Raw genomic sequence first — 27,185 nt, 5'->3', positions numbered from 1 at the left:
AAGAGGAATACAATAGATCTATTATTTAAGAGCAGAAATAAACAAGTATACCGACAACTTCTCAGAGATTTGGAAGACTATGCCTTCAGTTGTTGGAGTTGCGTCACTCTGTCACCGGAGTTGTGTTACTCTGTCATCAGAGCAGCATCACTCGGCCGCTGGAGTCGCGTCGTGGAGTCATAGGAACTTCTTTGGAGCAGTGCGCAAGAAAACAATTACAGAAGAAACTTGTGTCCTGTACTCCTAGTGGAAGGCTACTTATATAAGTAGTTTCAGGCGCCTAGATCCCTTCCGGGCACCTAGACCATGACGTCGGCCAACCAATCAACGCGCTCCAAGCTGGCGAGCAGATAAGCCTTGGCCATTCCGGGCGCTCGGACTACCTTTTCCAGCAAGTCATTTTCCTGCAAGAAAAAGTTAGTTCGAGGCAAATAAAAATTATACTTTCCTGCAAAACAAAGTTAGTACAATATATAACAAGTAGAGTAGTAATTAGATTATGTCTCATTGAGACCAGAATCTAGTCAAGATCTCAACTTAGATTTCCAAAATGGATCTAAGTTGGATCGACGCCTACTATTCCCTCAAACAGGGAACGCGTTCTCACCAAGTCACTCCTCTCCAGTGACTTACCTTAACTTACCGCTTTGCTAGACATCCGGCCAGCCCGTCGACATGTCTGGACTTCGTGCCAGCTATCCAGTCGGCTCATTGACCTAGCTAAACTTCTTGTCAGATATCCGGTCAGTCCGTCAACCTATCTAGACTTTGTACCAGCTATCCAATCAGCCCGACCTAGCTGGATTTCTTGCCAGATATCGATCAGTCCGTCGACCTATCTAGACTTCTCCTGCACACTTAGTTACATCGTTAGATCATAACAAACTTAACTTAACTTATTTTGTCATTCATCAAAACCTGAGTTAGACTGTTAGTGCAACCTGCACCAACAATCTCTCCCTTTTTGATGTAATGACAACATGAATTAAGTTAGGAAAAACATACAAAAATAAATGACATGACCTATGTTAGTCATATTTTGGTTTATGCTTGATATTTTGTTAACTTAATCCACCTAACCCTCTCTCCATTTGACATTCATCAAAAAATAAAAATAGACTATTCATAAAAAAAATTTGCTAAGTAACAAAAAAAAACTTGACAATAGAAAATATTCAGGATTATTTGGGGAGTTAGCTTAGAAAATAAGTTAATTAATTTAAATAAAACTTTATGTCAAGATTTTTAAAAATAATATGATTTTTAAATTGTTTTTAAAATCTACTTAGTTTTTGAAATATAAGATTTCAAAAAGAGACAAAAGATTTGATAATTCTAAATTTTTGCAAAAGTATTGTTTTCAAATACTACTAATTTTCATAAGGTTTTCAAAAGAAAAGTTTTTACAAAAATACCTTTAAAGTTAGAAAAATCAAAATTATTTTTAAAAAATATTTTGAAAATAGCTAGATTTTTAAGATAACTTTTGAAACCCTTTTTCAAGAAATGGAATTTTGAAAAAGATATAAGGGATAAACAAAATGGTAAAACTAAAGTAAGATTTTGAAACTCTTTGAAAATTGTGCCAAGTTGTTTTCAAAAATTCAAAACTTAAACCGTTGTCAAGTTGTTTTCAAGAATATTTCAAAACTTAAATAGTTGTCAAACTGATTTTTAAAAGTTATCTTATAAAACACTTTTGAAATTTGTAAGGCTAAAAGTTTACAACTTTGAAAACTCTTTAAAAAAATATTTAAAGTTATTAATCCTCCCCCTGAAGCTGAAATTATTTCAAAATAAACAACTAAATGTGTCCCTAGCTGTCTAATTATTTGTTACTTACTAACTATCAGAAGATAATATTTTTCACTTAGTTAGTTAGGTTGAGTTAATTTATCTAGTTAGTGTTGACTAAGCTGAAGAACTTAATCTGATTACTGTTAGTTTGATTTTTAATGCCCAGATTTGTATTGATGCACTGATATCAGCATCTTAAGTCTAGGTAATCTGTCTATTCATCTCATCCCTTTCTAAGTTTAGCAATACATAAACAAAGTAGCCCTAGTGTGTTGGTGAGATGCTCAAGTCCTAGATCTATAGGAACATGCTTTCTAAGGATTTGATCTAGACTAAGGCTAAAATCATTTTAAAAATTCTAAAAATAATTAAAGTTTTGAGAAAAATAAATAAAGAATTTTACCCTAGATTTTTTTTAAAAAAAATTGAAATTAAGAGTCCTAGTCTATTAAGCACAATATGACAAATCAAGTTCTGAAGTGAAACATAAATAAGTCAAAATACAAGGACAATAGTCAAAGCAAAATACACGGAGATAATAGCAACCTAATCTACTGTGATGATGAGGAGGGTGGCCCAGAATCCAAAGAGCGTAACATCTCTATAATCTCAGTGTGACGAGTTCAGTCATCCTCTCGAGAGCTGGATATGTTCCATCGAATATCGGAGACATTCTGTCGCATGTCTTGTCCAAGATTGAAAATCTCCTACTGCATGTCCCGTCGAAAATCAGAGGCCTCCTGCTGAAGACTAGTCACGACTGTCTCAAGGATGGTAACTCAGTCGACTAGAGCGTAAGGGGCAGGGCGTGGTGCTCGAGCTGGAGGGCGGTGTTGGAGCAGGGGGATCGCCAAAAAGCGCATCCATGAACTCATCCACCCCTGCCTCCTCCCCCTCAGCATCTAGTTGTGGCTCGATGTCCGGGTCAAGCTGGTGATGGGCCCCCCTCCGACAGGACAAGACACCCTCATCATCTGTATGAATACTACCTAAAGAAAAGTTTCTAGATCCTACCATGTCAAACTCAGTCAGGGTTCTAACATCACCTCTGGTGACATCAATATCTAAAGACACAATGTATGCAGTCAAGATGTGGCAGTAGGACATGTGAACTCGTCGGCTAGTGATGAGTCCAGCTGAGTAAATAATGGCATGAAAATTATGTAAACTAATATCTATATCTAATCTATGACAGAGGGCATACAGTAAGAATGAGTGAAAAAGACGCATTATCGCGATGTCGCGAGTAGTCAAAGGAAAAATGCAAGAGACTAAGACCCTATAAAGAGCATAGTCCTGGACTCTAAGGGAGATTGACCTAAATAGGATAATTGTGGGTACTCGCTCTTCCCTTAAAAAAATACGAGTAAATCATATCAAGTGTAATGTGTGAGTAAGGATCACCAAATGATGGATCCCTAGGGGGATAGCACTGAAAAGTGCATGCAGATAGACGTAAACGTAGAAAGATACGAATGACAGTTAGGGATAGCGTGATATCAGTATCAGCTACCCTAGTGGTGTATATAAGGTCATCTACTCTAACTAGGTTGTTGTACAGTTCAGCACATAAACCTATGTTAACTGAACTTGTACAGTAAACCAGACGATGCAAGCTGTAGTAGTCAATGATATCTACAGTAGGAATGCATAAACACATAAAAAACTGTCTATCTAAATACCTAGTCCATATAGGCATATAGATAGTAATAGCAAACCTAATCCTAAGTTCCTCGGTAGGAAACCTCGGGTCAGTACAAGCAGTATAAGGCCCAGCACCAAGTCTAGAATGTTTCCTAATTTATCAAAGAAAACTAAACTAAGCATAAAATAATAAAAAATTTAGAAAAGGAAAGAAGATTTACCGAGGCATTGTTAATAAAAATAATAGAATTGATGACCTCGGTTGTTCTGTAGCGACGTAATAATCGGAGGAGGAAGAGAAAATTTAAAGTTTTATTCCTTTTACGTTAAAGCATGGTGAAGACCTTTACAAAAGAGAGAGGTGGAGGTGAAACTCTTGGGGGCGCCCTTGCCGCCCCGTTTATAGGGTGATCCAGGCTAGGGATGTAAATGAACCAAACAATTCGCGAGCTATTCGAAGCTCGTTCGAGTTCGTTCGTTTATTTTATCGAGCCGAGCTCGAGCTCGATTTCGAGCTCGACAGTTTTATAGAGCCGAACTCGAGCTTAAGGATATTCAGCTTGTGAGCTCACGAACATGTTCGTTTATAGGGTCGCGAGTCAAAAAAATGAGCCTTAAACCGAGTCAAAAAATGAGCTCCAAAATAAGCCAAAAAATGAGCTCTAAAACGAGCCAAAAACGAGCTCTAAACGAGCCCGAGCTCGCTTAACGAGTTAGGCTCGTTAACTTTGATAATCGAGCTAATAATGAGCCGAACTTGAACTATTCGCGAGCTTGATAATTCTAAAACGAGCCGAGCTCGAGACTTGTGATAAAAGCTTGATTCGAGCTAGAGCCGAGCTCGAGCCCGAATATAACTTAAACGAGTCGAGCTCAAGCTTAATACTCTTTAGCTCGGTTCGCCTCGTTTACATCCCTAATGCGGGCGCACGGACAAGGTCCGGACGCTTGGAGCAGGGTGGTGGGGCGAGGTGCCCGGAGCATGTTCCGAGCGCCCGGAATTGAATACCAGGGGCGTCCGCCCCTAGTTTCTGATATATTTATTTTATTTTATTTTATATTTATTTATTTATTTTTAATTTAAGTTTAATTTATTTTTTTAGGTTTAAGTTTAAGTTAAGTTTAATTTAATTTTTAGGTTTAAGTTTAATTTTTAAGTTTAAGTTTAATTTAATTTTTAAGTTTAAGTTTAATTTTTAAGTTTAAGTTTAATTTAATTTTTTAGGGTTAAGTTTAAGTTTTTATTTTTAAGTTTAACTTTAATTAAATTTTTTAAGTTTATAATTTAATTTTTAAGTTTAAGTTCAATTAAATTTTTTAAGTTTATAATTTAATTTTTAAGTTTAAGTTTAATTAATTTTTTTTAAAGTTTATAATTAAATTTTTAAGTGAAGTTTAATTAAATTTTTTTTAAGTTTATAATTTAATTTTCAAGTTTAAGTTTAATTAAATTTTTTTAAGTTTATAATTTAATTTTTAAGTTTAAGTTTAATTAATTTTTTTTTAGTTTATAATTTAATTTTAAAGTTTAAGTTTAATTTTTAAGTTTAAGTTTAACTAAATTTTTTTTTAAGTTTATAATTTAATTTTTAAGTTTAAGTTTAATTAAAAAATTTAGGTTTAAGTTTAATTTTTAAGTTTAAGTTTAATTAATTTTTTTTTAGTTTATAATTTAATTTTTAAGTTTAATTTAATTTTTTAGGTTTAAGTTTAATTTTTAAGTTTTAATTTAAAAGTTTAAGTTAAGTTTAATTTAATTTTAGGTTTAAGTTTAAATTTTAAGTTTTAATTTAAAAGTTTAAGTTAAGCTTAATTTAATTTTTAGGTTTAAGTTTAGTTTAATTTTAATTTAATTTTTAGGTTTAAGTTTAGTTTAATTTCAATTTAATTTACTTCAATTTTAATTTAATTTTGGTCAATTTTAATTTAATTTTAATTTAATTTAGTTCAATTTTAATTTAATTTAGTTTAATTTTAATTTTAATTTAGTTTAATTTTAATTTAATTTAGTCAAATTTTAATTTAATTTAGTTTCATTTTAATTTAATTTAAGTTCTTAGTTATCTCACCCGATATATATTTTCAATCAGGGAATCCTATAATTTTTGTGAAATGAGTTAAGTTCAATTTCAAGGTTTGGTTTATTTTTATGTTAGATTCAGGTTTAGCTTTGAGCTCAACAAACAAGTATTCTTTGGATAAATTTTTGGGCTATGGTGAGTCACTTGGATATCATTAGAGTAACCTGCCTTCGAGGTTTTCCAAATAGTCTCATCCACTGAACTTAATACAAAACCTTGGTCTAACTAGTTAGGATCCGTAAGGGGTAGCTTCAGTTAGTTCCACTAAGTCAAATGTACCATGTGGAAGTCATATCTTCATAGACATGCATAAACAGAGCTTCCCTAACCTACTATCATCTAAAATTTCACTAGTACCATAGGTCAAGTTAAACTTTTTGTCCCTTTTTACTCTAATCCTAATTACCCTGTCGGGTAGGTTATTTTTAGAGGTGCCAACTAGTTTGGAGCCTCCCCCTAAATTATTGATTTGGATTTCTTAAGTTTTGGTTTTGGGTTTATGTCGGTTACTTTTGTAATTATAATAGACTTGATGATAGTTTGGGTTTGAGTTGGTTCTGTAGTTCTTTCTATGGTTTGGCTTTGGTTTAGTTGATTTAGTTTTAGGTTTTAGATTTGGGTTATTTGATTTTACATAATATATTTTATTTTGGGTATATAGTATTGGTTAATTCCTATTTGCGTGGTTAGACACACTTTTGGAACCCAAGCTTTAGTTTGCGTTTTATTTTGAGTTACTAGTGATATAAATGATTTATTTATTGAACTAGGCTTGTATCCAAGTCCAGATTTATTGTATACATCCTTTTGATTTTTAAGGATTAGATCCAAATTTTTAGATCTTGTTATAAAATTTTCTAACAGCCCTTTAAGTTTGTTGATTTCAATTTTTAATATTGAGTTTTACTCCTCAAGTTTTACAACTTGATTTGGATTGGAGTTTTCAATTTGTTCCTTGAGGTGTTGATTTTTTTCAAGGAGTATTTTATTTTGATATTCACTTTTGGTTAATTTTTGTTTAAGCATGCAATGATTTTGAAAAATTCTTTGCTAAAATTAAGGTATGCCTCATCGGAACCTTCGGAAACGAGTACGGACTCGTGGCTCGATTCGAGTTCGAACCCGTCTTTCGATTCATCCTCCGATTCTGATTCGCAGGCCATCAGCGCGAGGTAGCTTCAGTGCTTCTGATCTTCGGTATCTGATTCATCTGAAGATGATTCGTCCCACGTTGCCTTGAGTGTTTTCTTCTTGGTTGTCTTGGATTTGCCGTTCTTCAACTTTGGGCACTCGTTCTTATAGTGACTTTTTTGTTACATCTGAAGCAGGTCACATTTTTGTTGTTAGGGTCGGTGGTGGAGTTGATCTTCTGCAGGTTATTTCTGCTGAAGTTTTTTTTTCCCTGATGAACATTTTTCTTACCAGGTTCACCAGGTATTCTTCGTCTTCTAAGTCTTGGTCAGACTCATCTTCAAGTTGAGATTTAGTTCTTGATTTTTCCTTTAAGGAACCTGCAAAAAGGGCTATACCTTTCTCGACATGTTTTCAGTTAGTCTGCTCATGGAGTTCGAGTTCACAAAATAATTTGTCAAGTTTTAATTTAGAAAGATTCTTTGAAATCTTGTAAGCATCCATGATGGATGCCCACAGTGAATTTCGAGAAAATGCATTTAGGGCGTGCCTTATCAAGTAGTGGTTCTCCATTTGGTGGTTGATGGTGTGGAGCCCGTTGAGGATGCCCTTTATCCTCACGTGGAGTTTACTCTCAAATTCTCCTTCCTGTATTTTTATATTAAATAATTTATTCAAGTAGAGGTCTCTTTTGGTTACCTTCGCGTCGCTGGTTCCCTCGTGCAATTCGATGAGCTTGTCCCACATTTCTCTCGTATTTTTGTGTGGGCTCACACAGTTCAGCTCTTCCTTCGTTAGCTCGCATTGTAGTGTGTTGAGAGCTTTGAAATTGGTCTGAGCTTTCTTCTTCATTTTCTGATTCCAATGTTCCGGGTCCATTGGATTTTGAGAATTATCGATGGGAGCATTGTAGCCTCAAGTGACGCTGAACCACTGGTCGAAATCAGTCTTCAAATAAACCTCAATTCGCTTCTTCTAGTATGGGAAGTCGCCGTCGTTGAAGAGGGGAGGATGGACAGTGTTGTATCCCTCGCTTTGGGCCATTGCTCTTGCACACAATAAAGACAAACAGAGATAGTCCCAAAACTTTTGGTCTTGGATTAGTAGTGTTGGATAAAAATAAAAATATTAAAACTAAATTGGTGTTGCATCAATTCAGATTGGTTTGCTATGAGAAAATATTTCCAAAGAAGTAATTGTACCAATTTAGATTATGTTGAGAAACTTAAAAATAGAAAATAAAAAAAAATCACCCCCTTTACCTAATTGATGGTTGCACCAAATCGGAGCAGTATCTGCTCTGATACCACTTATTATACAACGGATCTATAATTTAAGTGCAAAAATAAGCAAGTATACCAACAACTTCTCAGAGATATGGAAGACTGTGCTTTCAGTTGTTGGAGTTGCGTCACTCTATCGCTGGAGTTGTGTTGCTCTGTCATCGGAGCAGCATCACTCGGTCACCGGAGTCATGTCGTGGAGTCGCAGGAACTTCTTTGGAGCAGCGCGCAAAAAAGCAATTGCAGAAGAAACTTGTGTCCTGTACTCCTGGTGGAAGGCTGCTTATATAAGCAGTTTTAGGCGCCTGGATCCCTTCCGGGCGCCTGGACCGTGACGTTGGCCAACCAATCAACGCGCTCCAAGCTGATAAACAGATAAGCCTTGCGCATTCCAGGCGCCCGGATCCCTTCCAACGTCCAGAGTGGTTTGAGCGCCCAGACCAACTTTTCTAGAAAGCCATTTTCCTGCAAGAAAAAGTTAGTTTGAGGCAAATAAAAATTATACTTCCTTGCAAAACAAAGTTAGCACAATATATAACAAGTAGAGTAGTAATTAGATTCTGTTTCCTTGAGACCAGAATCTAGTTAAGATCTCAACTTAGATTTCTAAAATGGATTTAAGCTAGATCAATGCGTACTGTTTCCTCAAACGGGGAACGCGTCCTCACCAAGTCACTCCCCTCTAGTGACTTACCTTAATTTATCGCTTTACCAGACATCCGGTCAGCCCGTAGACCTATCTGGACTTCGTGCCAGCTATCCGGTCGACCTGTTGACCTAGTTGGACTTCGTGTCAAATATCTGGTCAGCCCGTCGACCTATCTGGACTTCATACCAGCTATCCGTTCAGTCCGTCGACCTAGCTGGATTTCTTGTCAGATATCCGGTCAGCCCGTCACCTATCTGGACTTCTCCTGCACACTTAGTTACATCATTAGATCATAACAAACCTAACTTAACTTATTTTGTCATTTATCAAAATCTGAGTTAGACCGTTAGTGCAACCTTCACCAACAGCATCTATTTCAGTTTCTGTGGATTTCTGAGGTTGTAAGGAGTTCAAATATACTATCCATTATTTATTTTAACTTTCAGAAGGTGTTAAAATATAATAAGAAAGAATCAGTAAAAAAACCTCCACGTTAGGCCTGACATGAATCATATCAAACCCAACGTAAGCTTAATATGATTCATATTAGGCCCATGTTATTGGGCCTAATAGGATTCATATGAGGCTCACGCATGAGGATTTTTGTCTATTCATCATTATTATAATTTACATCTCCATAGAAGTTAAAATAAATAATGTATTAGTTTCTGTCGATTTATGGGATTACAAATAGTTCAAATATGTTATTTATTAATTATTTCGACTTCTCTAAATGTATTAAAATGTTATCAAAAAATTAACTAAACTCTAAACGTCATAGGCTTGATATGATTTGTATATCAGACTTATGTCATGCATGCACACATAAAAAAAAAAAAAGAGAAAAGAGAAGAGAGGGGAGAAAAATAAGATTTGTTACATGTATAAGAGAGAGGAATAGAAGATTGAGTAATAAATAACATAGATAAAGAAAAAATCAAATTTATCATAAAGATAAAATAGAAATGTACTTAAAAATAATATTTTTTTTAATAAATAATAAAATAACATATACCTTTTAATAAATTTAGAAATCTAGATGCGCAAATAAATCCTTATTTAACTAAGAAGATCCCATTTGTATTGATTTGATATTAAAAAAAATACAAAAACAAATAAATGTGTATACAAATGCAAGTGAGCTGGGAACATTAATCTTTATAGATAAAATTATTTACAATCGATTATTCCTCAAAATTTTGTGCATTCTATATTATTTAATTAGATAGCAATCATGTACTGCAGGTGTTTGAAATATTCATTAACGTTTTTATTTAAAAAAATCAGAATATTCCTAGATGGTAAATGTGTTAATTTAGAAAAATAATTAAAAATGAAAATGCCCTCACGCAGGATCGAACTACGGACCTTCAGTTTACAAGACTGACGCTCTACCACTGAGCTATAAGGGCGCTTGACATTTACGTATTATCTAAAGAACATAATATATTCAATCATATCAGAGAACCACCATCAGGATCGTTTTACATATTCATAGTTATTCTGGATCAGCCATTTAGAGACGCATTTTCTTATCGACTACGTCAACCATAACTTTGGTAAAATGTGAGGGGATGAACTGCATAAACATGAACCCATAGGATATTCAGACGTAGACATAAAAACAAACAAAGCAGACATCAGAAAAATCAACTCCGGTCGAAAAAAGTAATACCAAGAACTCTCTGAAATCACCAATCATGATCTTGAGGAAAGAAGGCCGAACCGGAAGAAGATGACTGGGAAAATGACGAGTGGAAGAGCAAGAAGCCGGCTTTTTTCGATCGGTGAACTCGCTGTCACCTTCCTCGCGCACAGGTTTCTTATTGGTCATCTTCTCGTGTCAAAACTGTTGATCATCTTCCCAGAATCAGGCCGACGGCCGATTGTGCGTTGTCTCCGGATCGGAAGCGGGGGAGGGAGGGTTGCGAGAGCCGATGGAAACCACGCTTTGGCCGCCTTGTAGTCGGTCAGGCTGCGTTCCAGAAGCCGTTTTCTCGATGCAGGCGGCGGTGGGAGCAGCGCTGCAGCGGCGAGCAGAGCGGAAGAGAGACGAGAGGCGTGTGGGCGATGTTTTCCTTTCAGCCCTTCGAATTTACTAAATTACACGTCCGTCACTGCGAAGTTGTGTAGAAAATTTTCAATTTAACCATCAAATGTGTTTTTTTTAATCTAAATAACTAAAATGCGTTCAAAGTTTTCTAACTTTGAGTTTTTTCTTTTTAATATAGTTAAATTGGTATATCTATCACAATATATTTATTGTGGACTTATGATATGAAATAGTTACGTGGAATTAAAAGTTTGAAAAATCCAAAATGTAACTGATATTGGAATCTTATCCATTCATTTGTGGCAACAAACAAAAGGGTGAAGTTGCATATTCTTCTTCGTTTGCTTCTGGAGTCGTATTCAGTTTTGAATTAAGAAACGCTGTTGCTTCCTTTCGTTTATCCACTCGTCTTGATACATATCGCAACGGTTTTAAAAAGAAAAACTAAAAGGGGTTTTTTGAGAAAATTGAATAGGTGTGGATGAGGATGGAATCTGGTCTGCTTACTCCCGTGGCCACCCATTGGCCGTGATGGAGCCCGCACCGCACGCCTTCTCACCGGACCGCAAAACTTGAAAGAAGTTCCAGACGGCTACCGTACGCCACGGCCACCACAATCTCCTCCCTCTCACGGCAGCCGCCGCCAGCACCACCACCACTCGCTCCTCTACTCCACAATAACCGTCTCGCTCATTCCTTCTCTTGCTTCACTTCGTGATGGTTCTCCCCTCCCCTTATTTCTCCCTCGCAAGGAGGCACGTCGGCGGCGCATCGGCCGTAGCTTCCTCCTCCTTCTTCCAACTCCGGCGGATAGCCCTCCGGCTGCCGCTCCGCTTCTACCCTCTTCCAGATCCATCGGAGGCAGGTCGTCTGACGCTGCTCAAGAAGCATTCTTACCACCTCCCCCGCGCTACTCTATCTTCCTTCTCGAGCGCAGGCGATGGGGAGGAGCCCGTGGCGGAACGGAAGACACCAGAGGAGGAGGAGGAGCTCCCAGAGATGGCGAAGGCTTTCAACATCTCGTCGCGGACGGCCACCTCGGTCTGCTTCCTGATCGCCTTCGCGGCGCTGACGCTGCCGCTGGCGATGCGGTCGCTGGCGCAGGCGGCGGGCGCCAAGGCGCGGGCGCTCACCTACCTCACCCTGCTCGCCGGCTTCTACATGGCTTGGAACATCGGCGCCAACGACGTGGCTAACGCCATGGGGACGTCGGTGGGTTCCGGGGCCCTCACGCTCCGCCAGGCCGTGCTCACCGCCGCCGTCCTCGAGTTCTCCGGCGCCTTCCTGATGGGAACCCACGTCACCAGCACGATGCAGAAGGGGATCCTCGTGGCCCCTGTTTTTCAGGGGAAAGACACTCTGCTCTTCGCTGGCCTTCTCTCTTCCCTCGCAGCCGCCGGCACATGGCTACAGGTCGCATCGTTCTACGGATGGCCGGTCTCCACCACTCACTGTATCGTCGGAGCCATGGTTGGTTTCGGGCTGGCCTATGGCGGAGTAGACGCGGTGTTCTGGTCATCCCTGGCGAGAGTGACTTCGTCGTGGGTCATCTCGCCGGTCATGGGAGCCGCGGCCTCGTTCTTAGTCTACAAGTGCATCCGCAGGGTATGCTTCTCATCGCCGGAGCACTAGTTTATGGATTCTGAGTACTTACTCGTGATTCGTCTTTCAGTTCGTATACAGCGCCCAAAATCCAGGGCAAGCGGCTGCGGCGGCAGCGCCCATTGCAGTCTTCGTCGGTGTCACGGGCATTTCCTTCTGTGCCTTCCCCCTAAGCAAAACCTTCGCCGTTTCGCTTGCTCAGGCCTTGGCCTGCGGCACAGCCGGCGCGCTCATCGTCAGCAAAGTAATCCACAAGCAACTCGGCCACCTCCTCATCTCGGAGGCGGAGAAGGGGAAGATCACCGGAGAGAAACCGCACCGGCAGAACGTGAGCTTTCTCTCCGACATTGCTGGCCCAACTGGCGCGCAGTTGGAGATCGTCTACGGCGTGTTCGGTTACATGCAGGTCCTCTCCGCCTGCTTCATGTCCTTCGCCCACGGCGGCAACGACGTCTCCAACGCCATCGGCCCGCTGGCCGCCGCCCTCTCCATCCTCAACCATGGCGCCTCGGTCGCCTCTGAGATCGTCGTCATCCCCACCGACGTCCTCGCTTGGGGCGGTTTCGGCATCGTGGCGGGGCTCATGATCTGGGGCTACCGCGTCATCGCCACCATTGGGAAGAAGATCACCGAACTGACCCCGACGCGGGGCTTCGCGGCCGAGTTCGCGGCGGCGTCGGTGGTGCTGGTGGCGTCGAAGCTCGCACTCCCCATCTCGGCGACCCACACGCTCGTCGGCGCTGTCATGGGCGTGGGCTTCGCTCGGGGGTTCAACAGCGTGCGCGCAGAGACCGTCCGCGAGATCGTGACTTCCTGGGTTGTGACTATTCCGGTCGGCGCAGTTTTGTCGGTCGTCTACACAGCAATCTTGACCAAGTTGCTCTCCTTCTTGATTTAAGCTCTCACTTTTTTTTCTTTTTTTTTTTTGAAAAAAAAAGGAGTTAAACCTCGATTGCCATTCTACGAACAGTTCAGATGTCCAGAAGCAGAGATCGAGGATGGCATAGCAAGGTTGGTCAGTGTACAATTAAATCCAATTTCTATTTCACGTGATTGGTTTCTGTGTTTACTCATTATCTTTCATTTACTTGGTTAAGTGAGAGGAGAATAAAGGAGTGGAAGTTATCTTCATCGATCGTCTCATAAGACGACCCATCAACACAGGCACAGCCTAAATTTCTGCACTTGCAATAAGCTAAGTGGTATAAACTATAGAGAAAAAAACATCATCATCAAAATTCACATGCATTATGTTTTTTTTTAAATGCAATTAAACAGCAATTGCTTCATATGGCATCCACATTGGAGATTGTTAAGAAACATTGTAGTACTTCCCTCAAGTTGAAGGTTCCAAGCGGATTGCAATTGGAACAAATCACTTCCCTCAAGTTGAAGGTTCCAAGCGGATTGCAATTGGAACAAATCAACTGCTTGCAATAAATCTATACGTCTACAAAAATGTACCGACCAGTTTAAGATGATGGTATATTATAAGTAATTAAACGCTAACTGATAGCTTTTCGGTTTCTTGAAAGAATATTGATGCTTGGGAACTTCCACAAGGATCGAGAAGAACTTGGCGGTGCACTACTGTTGCATTGTTCAGTAGTAGTTCCATTTGAAACTTTAGATGTGTTTCCTGGAGAAATAGTTACCTTAGAATTTCCCTGTTTAGTAGTGTTTGAAAAGCCCTGCAAATCCTGAGAAATCACAATTTCAAATGATAAGTTAAAAAAGGTGAAAGTGGTTTGAAATCAAAATCAGATATGCTTTTGCAGCAAGTGGTCTTGCCTCAGCAACAATATCCAACAATTTTGATGGTTCATTAACAATTTATTGGCAGCTAATCATGATATTATATTTAGTTTTTGTCTATTTTAAGAACATAGGAATAGAACAGGCTGTCAAATTAAGAACCCATACGAGCAATCAAACCTTTAGTCCTGAAGTGGATACAACTGCTGATGAATGCAGAACCTGAGAAGCATCAAATTATCGACATATGATGGTTGTTGGAGCAGCAACAGGAAGTTAACAATAATATAGAGAAATGTTTACCCTGGGATTCCCATGAGGAGTAGATGGTATAGACAGTAATGGTGATTCTGATAATGACACTGATTCTGTGGACAATGGTGTTAAAGAGAGTGCCTGCTTTGGGGATAAGAAACATTAACAGAAAATTGACAATGGAGTATAGTAAAAGAAAATCAAGAAAACAGAAAATACCGTGACAGCAGTTATTTGTGGAAATTCAATTGTTCGCTGCGGTGAGTCCTGAAAGACAAAAGGTGTGTTCCAAGTAACCACTAAGAATTGATGTTTCAACTGGAAATTGATTAGGCAGCATGCAGGCAATACAAACATCTTATCAAGTGCTCATCTAAGAACTTTACTCACCTCCACCTGAACCCAACACAAAAGGAGCATAAACCTAAAAGGAATTCAGCTATTAATCTCTAGACCAAACCTGCTTAGTGTCACTAGAACCCAGATTAAGTAGTTTGCATCATTGTTTGAATGTTCACAAATTCAGCAAACAGACACCATCCTGGAACTGAACCCCCTCTGTTTCTCCACGTTGCTTCTCCCCTCTACTGCTACTCTGCCACCCTCCATTGCTGTTCCACAACTTGCAACTGAGATAGGTTCTTCCACTGAATCTAGTTTTCTGGTATTTCCCTTTTCCTTCTTTTTCCCACTCTCCCATTTGCCTCACAATTTGAATCAGGTGAAGAATATGACTGATCCATCATACTCTCTCTATTCAAGATGGATTTCTCATATGTTTGATTAGCACCCTAATCACTTGTACTCAACCAGGTTTATAGTTCTACTTGCATAATATGAAAACAGCAATCATTTGATCAGAAGAAAATTAGAAAATTTGTTAGATTAATTATTTGTCAATAAGCTGATGAAAACAATCAGCTAGCCAAACTATAGAGTAACACAATGCAGTCACACACAAATGAAATTAGACGAATTTAGCTTGCCTGAATATGTTCTTTATTCCTTCCTTGCTCTAATTTCCCAACAAACTGGCAAAGATCATAGACTCCTCTCAATGTCGAGTCCTAAATAAACAGTGTTATCAAATAACATCAGAATTCAGACAAATTAAACAGAAAAGTGTTATGAATACCTGAGTTCCTTCAATCCGATCAAGCTTTGACCTCTGATGCAGAAAGAAGTCAGATATCAGCATGTGATCTTACAGGAAGTATTTCCTTAAAATAACTTAGTTTTTTTACAGTGAATAAATGCAAAGTAAACAGAAAGCACCAGAGTCTCAACAGCACACTGGACAGATTCTATATCAGAACAAACCAAACTTAAGTCCCCATTTAGCTCCGACACCTACAGATTATTACAAGATATTCAACCTTATCGGTCAAAGCTTTTGAAAGACATCAAAGTACAGAAATATAGTGTCACACCTCCAACTTGGTTGCCGTGGCAAGCTCCTTGCACTCCTCCAAGTTACTATCTACATGGTCAATCTTCGAAGATAAATGTCGCTTAGCAGCCTGTCAATCAGCAGTTTATTAAGTTAAAAAAAACACTTAGAAAAGTTGCCAAACATACTGAAGTTATGCAAGAAATTTCCTGTTGTTAGAAATATTGCTATTCAGCAAAACTTATCAAAATATTTGTCTGTGGGTGAGGATGGGAAGGATATATATCATTATCTACAAAATATTCTAAACTAAATCCAATCAGGTTTAGAGTAGCCTTAATCGGGCAAGGCAGAGTGGGTGTTGAGTGTTACGGCGCAAATTGTCATATCTACTTCCAGCTTGTATAATTATGGGACTTTTAACATGTTAAGGGATAGAAATTCTTTCTCTGGAAAAAGTATCGGGAACATTATTATTGCACCTTGCCGTGAAGTATAATTTAGGTCCAAGCATACATTACAATGAAAATGGCAGGTACATCCTTTTTGTAGTATTTATAATTCACATCATGCAAAAATGAGATGACAGGGCATAGTAATTCCATAATATTTTTTTATAAATAAAGATTCAAGTAAATTTAAAAGGAAAAAGCATACCGAAACAGATGATGAAACAAGATCTAACTGTCTGCCAATGCAATTGCAAGTATCCGAGAAGCCACGCCGAGTAACAAACATCAAATCTGAAAGTTTCCATCCCTAGGAGCAGTAAAAATTAGTATTTAGTTTGCAAGGTTAAGAAAGAATATCCTTGGGATACTTCAAATGGTAGTACAAAGGATTAGAATAAAAGGGGAAGATATAGAAACAGCATAGCCAAAATATCCTATCCAATATTCATCATAGGAACAAGTTATTGGATTACCTTATTTTCCAGATCTAAAGCCAAATATACTTGGATGGAGTTTTAAATCACTTTCCTACAATCTAACAGTGATACAGTGACAAAAACCTTATTTTTTTCCTTATACTCATCAACTATTTCTCTTAATACTATAGATACTATAGTGCCATGGAAACTTATACTGCCTCTGTACATACTTCCTTAATCTTGAGAGGTTGTCCTTTCTTAAAAAGTTTACAAATAAAAATTTAGTATCAAGGGTGAATAACCATTGTAGTACACCCTGCAAAGAGTAAGTCATTATTCACATATAAGAGTTGCATAATGATTCATATGACTAGTTGTGATGCCAAATAACTGTAATGTAATTGACTCAAATAAACATTAATGTAAAATAAGAAAGAAAAGTCAGAAATCTAAATACTATAAGCCATGGAGATAAAGTGCACTAACCAGAATCTTATAATTAAGCTACTGACTAGAAAAAAATAACATTTTACTTTGTTTATTGGGCATAAAGAAAATAGTATTGAAGCTTCAAGTGCAAACCATTATCAAAAACCAGTTAAGTAAAATGTTTGTCTTGGCTTTGTCTATGCCCCATGAGGCCCATGACAACCCTAAATACTCATGAAATGTTAGGGGCATAATATAAACTGCTAGCAATCATGAAATGCATCTGACTAAGGATAGATAAACTAGTCTGCCCGGTGCAAAACAAAGCAAATGAGTTCAACAATCATGACACCTTACCGTAACTGACTCTAGTAAGAAGACAGCGTGGGGTTGTGTGTTCCACTCTTTCACCAAGAAATTACAAAGAAATAGGAATGCATGAAGATAAACTTCCATAAAGGCTAAAAGAATGAAGTTTGTTATCGCTGATCCTTAGTTAATTGATCTAATCCTTAGGGAGAAACAAGAAAAATTACCTTCCACCATATGAAGACATATCCAAGAGCTCCAACAACAATGACAGTTGTAACACCAAATCTTGCAGAACCTGCAATTTACAACAAATACATATAGAGGGATAGATATAGATATAGATATCAAAAGAATGTTTGAAAAACAAAATAAATAAAACAGCAAATACAGTCAATAATAACACGCAACTTAATAGTGGACTCTGATTGTTACAGCAAATAGAATCCGGTAAGAGAACTGAAATTATCAATTCCAATAGCACAAAGGAAAAAAATTAACATCGTGTATTTGATGACTCGACCAGAGGATTAAATTATGAATTAGCTGGTTCCTACATATCAATTTGAATACTGAGCTGTTTAGAACTCTATACCAATCTGATGAAACTAAAAAAAAAAAAGATTAGCAAATTTCCTATATCAATGTAATTAGAGAGTAAGGGAATACTATTGGCTTTGATATATCAGATAGATTTCGTCAAAAGTGCTAATACTGATTTGCATAGAGAGGAAAATAGAAGGATTCTTCATAATTAAAGTTTCTCATTCCATAACAAACTAGACACTTTTATAGACTACCAAATCACTGTTAATGACAAACTAGGAAACAAGTCAACCAACTAGGAAAATAAACACTGTCAATTAACTACCAAATCAAACTAGAACTACCAACTACTGATTACCCAACAACTTAAGACAACTTCAAAACGATTAAATTTCCTAGTTTGTATCACACTAAATAGGCACTTATCGGTCCAAGTAAGAACTAAATTGTATAGCAGGCTATGGATGGTATGAATGGAAAACGGATATTTCCACAAGAACTAAAAGGAATATGCATACAGCAATGGTAGGGAAAAGACCACCAGCAATGGAGACCAAAAAAGTCTCACTGGTATTATCTTGACCATATTTTGAATTAAAAGCCACAACCCAATCAGAATTTAATTTAAAAAGGGGCCCTTGAATTCTTGGAAGGGGAGCTTTGGCGCAATGGTAAAATTGTTGCTTTGTGGCCAAAAGGTCACGGGTTCAAATCCTGGAAATAGACTCTTGCAAAAAGCAGGGTAAGACTACGTACAATGGATCCTTCCCCGGGACCCCGCATAGCGGGAGCTTCGTGCACCGGGCTGACCTTTTACCCTTGAATTCTTGGCAAGAGACAGCCTAACTCAATTTTGATTAAACATATTAAAATTTGGAGAACTGTAGATATAAAACATATTAAAGAAACACTGTCACGAAGAAACTGAGAGCTCACAAATACAGATTTTTTTTCTCCGTAACCTAAAATAAGTTCTCATGTTGAGATAATAGAAAAATCTTGAACTAAAAAACCAGGTTGATTTGAACCAAAAACAACCATATATGACCAGCAAGCATCACCGCATATTGACTGGTATGAAGCTAAGAAAAGACTTGCAAATGGAGATTTCTTGGAAAATGAATCACTACATGACGGGCAGCATATCTGAACTACTCATTTTGAATCCACATCAACCTATTAGGCATTAGTGCATCTAAAGGCGCAGAGAGAATGAAAATTTTAACAGCCGAAGTAGGAAGATAAGAAAATAGATATTAGAGATAAAAAATTGAATTGCTATGCCTCCACACATCTACAATCCATAAGTATTTTTGTTTAAGCAGTGATAACCAAATCTTTTCCTCTTTTCTTGATGGGTACAGGTGACCTAGTTAACCTAATATCAAATGGCCATTGATCAAATATGAAACAGATCCAGATCTAAAATTCTAGTATTCATCAAGAGCATGTAGCAATATGAATATACATACATGCACGCGCGTGCACACACACATATCTTACTGAGTTGCAATACTTTTTTTGAAAAAAAAAAATCCTATTTTCACCACACTTTCTATTCTTTTATTATTGTATGTCTAGGAATACTTGATGTTACATCTTGAAATGCAACTCGGGACAAGACATCTCCCAATGGTGCTAACCCAACAGATACAATGAAAAACTACAGATAAATGACAAGGAGATTTTTAACTTCTTAATCGATCAGAAGGTCAATGAATAATAAATCGAGCATTGTAACTACGGGACTAGATCATTTTTCAATCAGATTCCAGATCTAAATTCTATATGTGTGTGTGTGTGTGCACAAGTGCATGCATGTGTATGTGTGTATCAGAATTCATACAATCTAAGCCATGCCCTAGCAACTCTGCACATAAGCAAGACGGTGTGAGAAACAAACAAATAGCAAAAAAGCAGAATGTTGTCTGTTGCATATTACAGAAGTCAAAAGAAATTTTACAAAGGTTAAGAAATGTGAAGAACCTGGTCCTCCACCAGTAATGATCGTAACTGATCTTGAGGAAGCCAAGATTTGCAACTCCTCTCTAAGAGTATTGACCTGAAAACAGTGATACAATCATATCATCAACTGATCATAAATCTCCTACTAAACGGACAGGAAATCATGCATCATACTATCATCCAACATCTGTTGAGATATCCATTAATGAGTTAAGCCTGAAAACAAACTGATCTGAACCAAATCCTTTTGGCTAAAAAGGTTTGGATCATTTTAGTCCAGTATTTATAGAAGTTTGGTCTTTCAATTGGTAAAAACAATTTGAATTGATTTGTTTTAGTTTGGTTTGATTAAATGGATAATATTTTGTATTTGAATTTCTCATGTGTTTACTTGGAAGGATGAGAGAAAGGAAAGATGAGATAAGGGAGGAGAAATAAGTGAGCAAAAGAAGAATTTACCTTTTCAAGTTTACTAGGGAGAATGGCAAAAAGAAATTGATAAAATAAAGTAATTGGACGACCACTACTAGCAAATCATGTAACCAGTCAATAGTTGTTAACCAATTTTTCTTATCAATGGCTAGTCAATCAGCAAATGAGGCCAATGGTTCTTTTTCTACATTTTTTTCAATTTCATTAGCCAATCAAGGAGAAAAAAAAAATCAGAGAATGAGTATCCTTCACTTTTCTTTCACTGCCTCTTTACCATCAAGTGACAAAGGAAAATCAACCAATTCTATTTCATTTTTTTCTTTCCTCTCTCTTTCCTTAAACTTTACTCTCAAAGTAAATAAATTTTTAAGAGGGTCAAAAAATCCAATTTAGTACTTGATGATAAACTTAGGGTAAGATATATCCCATAGTTGTTAAAAGAGGGTCCTTCGCTCGCTTAAGTGCAAAGCGCAGTGAAGCGCAAGCCTTGCGCTTTAGAGACCTAGAAGTGCACGAGATCTCTAAAGTGCATGCTTCGCGCAAAAGCACAAGCATTCGCTTTTACGCAAAACTTTTCTTTTTTTTTAGTTTAAAGTCCTAAACCCTCTTTAAATTGATCATTAAGTCGATTGGTCTACCTTTCACAGCCAGAATGGTCTACCTCTCGATCATTGATAAGAATCTTCTTTTCTATTAATTTTTTTTTACTCTTTGCCATTTCTCCGACATCTCGGAGGCATCGCGATGCCCGCGATTGCTATGGGAATGTGGACAATAGAAAACTTAGGTCGGCAGATTTGATTAATTCAATCAACTTCTAACTTAAATTGGATAGTTCGAATAGGCTTTCATAAATCCTAATTAAAGTATCCAAAAATATATATATATATATAAAACTTATTTAAAATTAAAAAATATATCTAATAAATTTTATTAATTCATATGAATCAGATTTATATTCTGATAATAGTCCTTTTGTTTATTACGCTTTTTTCAATAAAGTGTGTGCTTCGCTTTGCGCTTTAAGCCCCGAGACCCTTGAGTGCCTTTTTGCACCTTGCGCTTTTGACAACTATGATTCATTCCATGTCGTCAGTCATGGTTATTTAAATCAAAACAGTAAGCCTGCCCTGTTATGATCATCAACTGTGAAGTGTGGACCCTGGTAGTATAAGAATTTGACCATGTAAAGGAAAGACTTTGCATTTCACTACCTCATTGAAGGGAAAAGTAACACAAAGGTTGGATCTCTGATGACTAGCCAAAGACAAACTCCTTTAGCTGAAACAGCAATGTAAACAAAGATTCCAAGAACTGTTTCTCTTGAGGGGCCCCTAGAAGTATTTGTTCATTAAAAGTAACAATGAATGGCAGATATGATAGTGAAATAGAGACCTTGCTTTTTCTTTTGCAGAATCAAAAATCATCACTTGGTCATATATGTTAGTTAGAGCCCTAGAGTCAATCATTTGATGATTATATTATGGACTTGTTGTATCATATTCTTATATAAATAAAGGCATTGATTTTTTGGTTATTATACTTACTTGTATTGGTGCCAAATAAACTAAGTATAATAGCGTCCTTGAGTAGAGGGTTCTTACCTATATCAATCGGTTAGTTGAACCGATAGTGAGATGATATAGGGAACACTACTCTTAATCATTCCTAGTCGAGTATTAACATTCAGGGACAATGTTAATGCGACGAGACTAGCATGTAGGTCAACTCGATGACTTGATCTCACAAGTCATGGATATGGAGATATCAAGTTGACACATGAGTATGCATTGGAGAATGTATACTGAATGACCCGCCATAAGAAAGTATCATGGATCATTATATGAGTGGCATATACTTTCTCATGTGGCTATTAGTATGACTACTAGTCCTTAGACCTGAAGTCACCATGGCTCCCTACATAAGGAGTTATGTACTTTGGTTTCGTCAAACGTCACCCGTAACTGGGTGGACTATAAAGGCGATTACTGGGTATGTAACGAATTATGCAGAGGGATGTGAGTGATGTAGATGGGATCTATCCCTCCTATATGACGGGAGTGACATCGATATTCTTGATAGAGTGAGACCACAAAGTGCATGGCCATGCCCAAATGAGTCAATATGAGATATTGAGCTCATTTGATTAAGTGAGTCTACTTGGAGTTCAAGATTTAGGTTGATTAGAGATGACACGGTCTATGCCTCCATTGATCAATCTAGATGTCAAGGATAGAAGAACACTTGTCATATTTTGTGAGAAGTCACAATTACTAGTCACAAGGTGATGTTGGATCTCAACATTCTTATAACTTTGGTAGTAATGATGTGTTGCTAGATACCGCTCATTACTTATGCTTCTAAATGGGTTTAGGAGCATTGCCAACGTTATAAGAACCTATAGGGTCACACACAAAGGACAATTAGATGGAGATTAGGTTCATATGATGAACCAAGAGGATTAGATTCATTTGATGAATCAAATTGGATTAAGAGTAATCCTAATTGGGCTAATTGAGTTGGACTCAAGTTGATTCATGTGTTCAATGAGTCTAATTTAGATTATGACTCATTGAATTTTAATTAAATGAATTAGATTCATTATATTAAATTGGCTTGAATCAAATGGTTGGATTAGATCAACCATGGGAGTTACAATGTCAAGTTTGACTTGAGAGGAAGAGGAAAAGTCAAGTTTGACTTGACTTTATGCCACATCATTTGTGAGTTGGCATTAAGTGGCCAATAATGATGTGTCACATCATCAAGGCTAGCACATGTGTGTGCCACCTCATGGAGGTTACAAATCTCCTATTTAATGTGGCCTCCACATTAAATGAGAAGGGGGTTACAAGCTTTGTGGTGGCCGGCCACTTATGGGGGTTTTGATGAGGTGAATTTCATTCAAGCATTTTGTAACTCTCATCTTCTTCCTTGCTCCAATTCTTCTCTCCCTCTCCTCTCCATTGCCGATACCTTCTTGGAGTGCTAGCACACTCTAAGGTTCTCCCTCCATCGATTTGTTCGTGTGGATACTTCTAGAGGGTTGTCTACTTTGACAATCTTGAGATCCGGCACCTTGGACGAGCGGGATTTGCGAAAGGCGCGCATCAAGGGTAAAACTCGTACTCTATTGTAGATCTAGAGTTTGTAAACTCGTACTCGTAGGTTTTTCGAAATTTTATTCTTCGCACGGATCCGGTGGCGGGGGTTTCGGAGTTTCCGCGACGCGAAAAAGCGATTTTCGCGGCCCGAAAAACCCAACAATATATATCCAAATGATAGTAGAATTGAGCAGGTGAATATTCAAATCAACAGAACATAAAAAAAAATTCCACCATGTGCAACAAGCTCCGCAGTGAGGTATCAGTTATGGTTACCTTATTTACCCTTCGTGATTAATTTAGCTATAGCCAATGATTCATTCAATAGTAATTGTTACATCATCAACAATCTGATTAAGATAGAAGAAATACACTGCCTAGCCTCTTTTCCCTTTTTTGTAGCTTTAAGTTAATTAAAGGTACAATGTCATAAACTTTATTCCCTTACATGCGCTTCATAGTAGTTAAAGTTCTTTTCGCAGATATGGCTTTATGTATGACAGATCAACATGTGAAATTTGTCTTTCTTCCAACTTCTAGCCCTATCGTGTTCAGCATGATTTTTTTCCCCCTTGTTATGGCATTCCCACTTTGTAGTCTGTTACCTATTGCTTCAGCTCAAAATCTTATGACAGTTAGGAGCATGAAACAACCACATGTCTCTGGTCAGCAACACAATTTCATTTCATTTCATGATCCAAGATAATATTCAAAAAAACTTAAATGATACAGCTAAAAGTTATAACTTATACAAATAACTAAACTAGGTGGAGGGACATGAGAATGTATCTTGCATTTTGATTGGTGATGTATGCTGATTCAGTACAAGATCTTAAAACTTGTCCCAGCCATTTTGCATTGCAAATAATTGTCAAAAGAGAATACCTATAAATCTGAAGAACTCTATCTATCTTGGTGAAAAAATGACAAAAAAATACAGTGCGCAGTGCCACGTAAGTCAGTAAGGAAGGTAGTTTCCAAATCCTTAATCAGAAAGTGGCACCACCAATATCCGAAGTTAAGAAGCACTTCCCAAGGTGAAATTGCATGGCATGCTAGAATATATGATGTTAGACTATGACAGGAATTCTTTTTTTAACTTTGAGACACAGATGTTTGCTTTCAAAACACCAAAACCAAAAACAGCAAAATGTGACATCCTGATAGTAACAAAATTCTCCACTACACAAAGAGATTCAGTATAGATATCAGCATACAAAAATAACTACCATGAAATTACTTTCAAACACTGATAACTACAAAAATTCTAGCAAGACCTCTAGGTATGGCATACTAACCTGAGCTAATAGAGAATCAGTTTGTGGTTTACTTGTCGACTGAGAGTTGTCTTGTTTCAAGTGTCTTGTCACAATCTATAGGAAAAGAAACTACACATAAGATAATGGAAAATTTGGTTTCAAGAGTGGCATTAGTTAATATACCTTGAAAGCACCAGAAAAGAATTTTGTAACATCAGATAATTGCCCATCCTTTGAGAGAACAGTCCCAATTATACCTACAAGGAGTTCATTTTACACTATAAATGAGCAAGCATGCTAATGAGTAAAAGAATAACTCATGGAACACACTTGGTGGATATGTGTATCACATAAGCATAAAAAAGGTACGGCTGAATAAGCAAAACACAATAGAGCATTTATAAAATAAAGGCAGCATAGTAAGTATCATTTTAGCTTACTTATAAGCTCTAAAATCCACTGGGATACAGGTAAGAGAGAAAAGGAAGCAAACACAAATATAGAGAATCAACAGAAAGCCAAGTGAACCAGCAAATTGTGCATAAGAAATAGGAAAGGAAATTGAAGAAAATCAGCAAGTGCAAACAAACCATACTGACCACTGATACCAAACAAAGTTAAACAATCTAAGCAGCATATCCTGCAAAAAGACAGTGGATCACCAAGCCTAAGATAAATCATCATTATGACCTATCTAAAGATTTGTCCATGATCAATCAAGAATTTTAAACGAGAAAAGAAAATTCCCTAGAATTTTGATATTCAAGATCCCTCCTCTTGCTGTGGCTCTCCAACAATGCAGTCAAATCCATAAAGTATGGACCAGAAGTACGCCCTATATCTCAATGTCTATTATAGTAGTGATAATTTCATTGATCTATACAAACATTAAGATACAGATAATTTATGGTCATTATCAAATGCACATCCAAACAGATGTAGTGGTATCACAAAATTCACAACTCAATGTAATTGGGCTGCATATGGAATTTGGGTACATAGAGGAACCATGTCTGTGATATGAATGCCACACCTTATTACATGGGCAGCTTTTTTTTCAAACAATGGTTGATGATCACACTTTACAGGCACAGAACCACCAAAATAGAGAAAGGCAAAATAAGTATGATGGTGTATAAAGCTAATCTAGTGGAGAACTTCAAAATTTGTTTGACGGTGAAAGTGCTTTTAAGTTGAATATATACTCACATCAGGCTGACAATTAGATTGAATTGTTGGCCAATTACAATGCGATTATCAAAATATAAAACTCTGAAAGGCGCTCTAACATGTCCAAAAACAACTCCAGCAATCCTTTTTAGTAGCCCGTCCTTATAACAAAACCAGTTTATCAAAACAACCCTCTATTTACTCCAAAAGATAACATATTTTGTGTGTGTGTGTCTAAACAGAAACCTCCCGGTGAAAATCTTCTTTAGGCAGAATATTCTCGCCCCTGCTATGGACAAGTGCACTTTTATCTTACCTATTTCAAAGGAGCAGCTAATATATCAAATCCAATGGCAAATGGACCGCGGATCATGATATGCGGATCGAAGAAACTGATTTCTTCCATGAAAGCTCTTGATACGATTAAGATCATAGCCGGTCCTCTAACTTCATTGAAACGAAAGCATTGGGAGTGACGGAAAAAAAAACAGGTACTTCCGTAAGAGAAGTAGATGGACGCGTACCTGCGCCAATGACTATAGTGAGCTTCCCGAGCGCCATGGCGATCAAAACCCTCGTAAAACCGCAAGGGCCTCCCCCACCATCGCTAGGGTTCTTAACTATTGCTCGCGTCGCGCTCACCTCCTCCGGAAGCGAACCCGATACCTGGATTCAAGACCCCTCCACTCATGACAATTGAGCAGTTGGGATGCCGTAAATGAACCAGCACAGTCTGCACAGAATCCGACGACCTTTAAGTTAGTCTGAACCGTTGATTCGCACACGCAGATTGTTGAGACCTTCCGCACATCGCAGGAGATCGACGATACCAAACGGCGCGTTTTTTAATTGACTTTATAATAATTAAAAGGTTAACATATTCAAGTTCACTTTAAATTCTATCCTTCAAGTAAATTTATTTTGTTTTTTATTATTTTTTCTCTTATCTCTTTCTTATACCTGTAACTTACCACTTATTATTTCTCTTCTTTCTTTTTTTTATTCCTTCTTTCATATATACATACCATATGGATAATATTTTATAAAATTTAATTAATTTTTTATAATATTTTAATATATTTGAAAAAATTGAAATAAATAATATATAGTATATTTAAACACCTTACAACTTTAGAAAATTACATTCTCTATGTCAATTAATAGATTTTTGTCAAAACTCACTTATGGACCTAGAGATCTCAGATTTCATCCATTTCAGTTGCTATACATTGTTTATTTTGATTTCTAAAAAGTGTTAAAATGTAATAAGGAAAAATGATCAAAATTTTCTACGTTGTACATGATATGTATCATATCATGCTCAACGTGAGTCTGATATAGAATCATATCAGGCTCAACGTAGAGATTTTTGATGATTCTTTCTTATTATATTTTAACACTTCTTAGAAACATAAATAAATAATGGATAATATATTTGAACTCTTTACAACATTAGAAAT

General features: G+C 37.3%; 2 protein-coding genes and 1 non-coding gene across 3 annotated transcripts; 1 reads left to right on the top strand and 2 right to left on the bottom strand.

Moving 5' to 3' along the window:
* Positions 1-9,925: 9,925 nt before the first annotated feature.
* TRNAT-UGU lies at positions 9,926-9,997 on the bottom strand. The gene has a single exon. It is a non-coding gene; the product is annotated as a tRNA-Thr (tRNA).
* A 1,131-nt stretch (positions 9,998-11,128) lies between these two features.
* On the top strand, positions 11,129-13,309 carry LOC121985486 (inorganic phosphate transporter 2-1, chloroplastic-like). The gene is made up of 2 exons (XM_042538973.1): positions 11,129-12,243; positions 12,311-13,309. The coding sequence occupies exons 1-2, from the start codon at positions 11,356-11,358 to the stop codon at positions 13,136-13,138; spliced, it is 1,716 nt and encodes a 571-aa protein (XP_042394907.1). The 5' UTR covers positions 11,129-11,355; the 3' UTR covers positions 13,139-13,309.
* Positions 13,310-13,484: 175 nt separating this feature from the next.
* Positions 13,485-26,439, bottom strand: LOC121985487. Its single transcript, XM_042538974.1, has 14 exons — positions 26,250-26,439; positions 24,739-24,812; positions 24,595-24,669; positions 19,782-19,857; positions 17,477-17,547; positions 16,298-16,399; positions 15,681-15,770; positions 15,526-15,600; positions 15,386-15,418; positions 15,237-15,317; positions 14,470-14,517; positions 14,299-14,391; positions 14,176-14,217; positions 13,485-13,940 (listed from the first exon to the last, which is right to left on the bottom strand). Exons 1-14 carry the CDS (start codon positions 26,284-26,286, stop codon positions 13,746-13,748), a joined length of 1,092 nt encoding a protein of 363 aa, XP_042394908.1. The 5' UTR covers positions 26,287-26,439; the 3' UTR covers positions 13,485-13,745.
* Between the last annotated feature and the right edge of the window lie 746 nt (positions 26,440-27,185).

The sequence above is a fragment of the Zingiber officinale genome, chromosome 5B (genome assembly GCF_018446385.1).
Source record: "Zingiber officinale cultivar Zhangliang chromosome 5B, Zo_v1.1, whole genome shotgun sequence".
Classification (NCBI taxonomy): Eukaryota; Viridiplantae; Streptophyta; class Magnoliopsida; order Zingiberales; family Zingiberaceae; genus Zingiber; species Zingiber officinale.
The sequence above is the reverse complement of the archived record's forward strand: the minus strand, read 5'-3'. Positions and strand labels throughout refer to the sequence as shown.

What these genes read in the sequence shown, in the direction of transcription:
- LOC121985487 (XM_042538974.1), bottom strand. Translation starts at nt 26,286, where the DNA reads ATGGCGCTCGGGAAGCTCACTATAGTCATTGGCGCAG. An exon ending in ATGTCTTCATATGGTGGAAG is followed by an intron (nt 16,400 to 17,476) that starts GTAATTTTTCTT and finishes TACTGCTCCTAG; the next exon opens with GGATGGAAACTTTCAGATTT. An exon ending in AGTGTGCTGTTGAGACTCTG is followed by an intron (nt 15,419 to 15,525) that starts GTGCTTTCTGTT and finishes TTTCTGCATCAG; the next exon opens with AGGTCAAAGCTTGATCGGAT.
- LOC121985486 (XM_042538973.1), top strand. Translation starts at nt 11,356, where the DNA reads ATGGTTCTCCCCTCCCCTTATTTCTCCCTCGCAAGGAGGCACGTCGGC. An exon ending in TCTACAAGTGCATCCGCAGG is followed by an intron (nt 12,244 to 12,310) that starts GTATGCTTCTCA and finishes TTCGTCTTTCAG; the next exon opens with TTCGTATACAGCGCCCAAAA.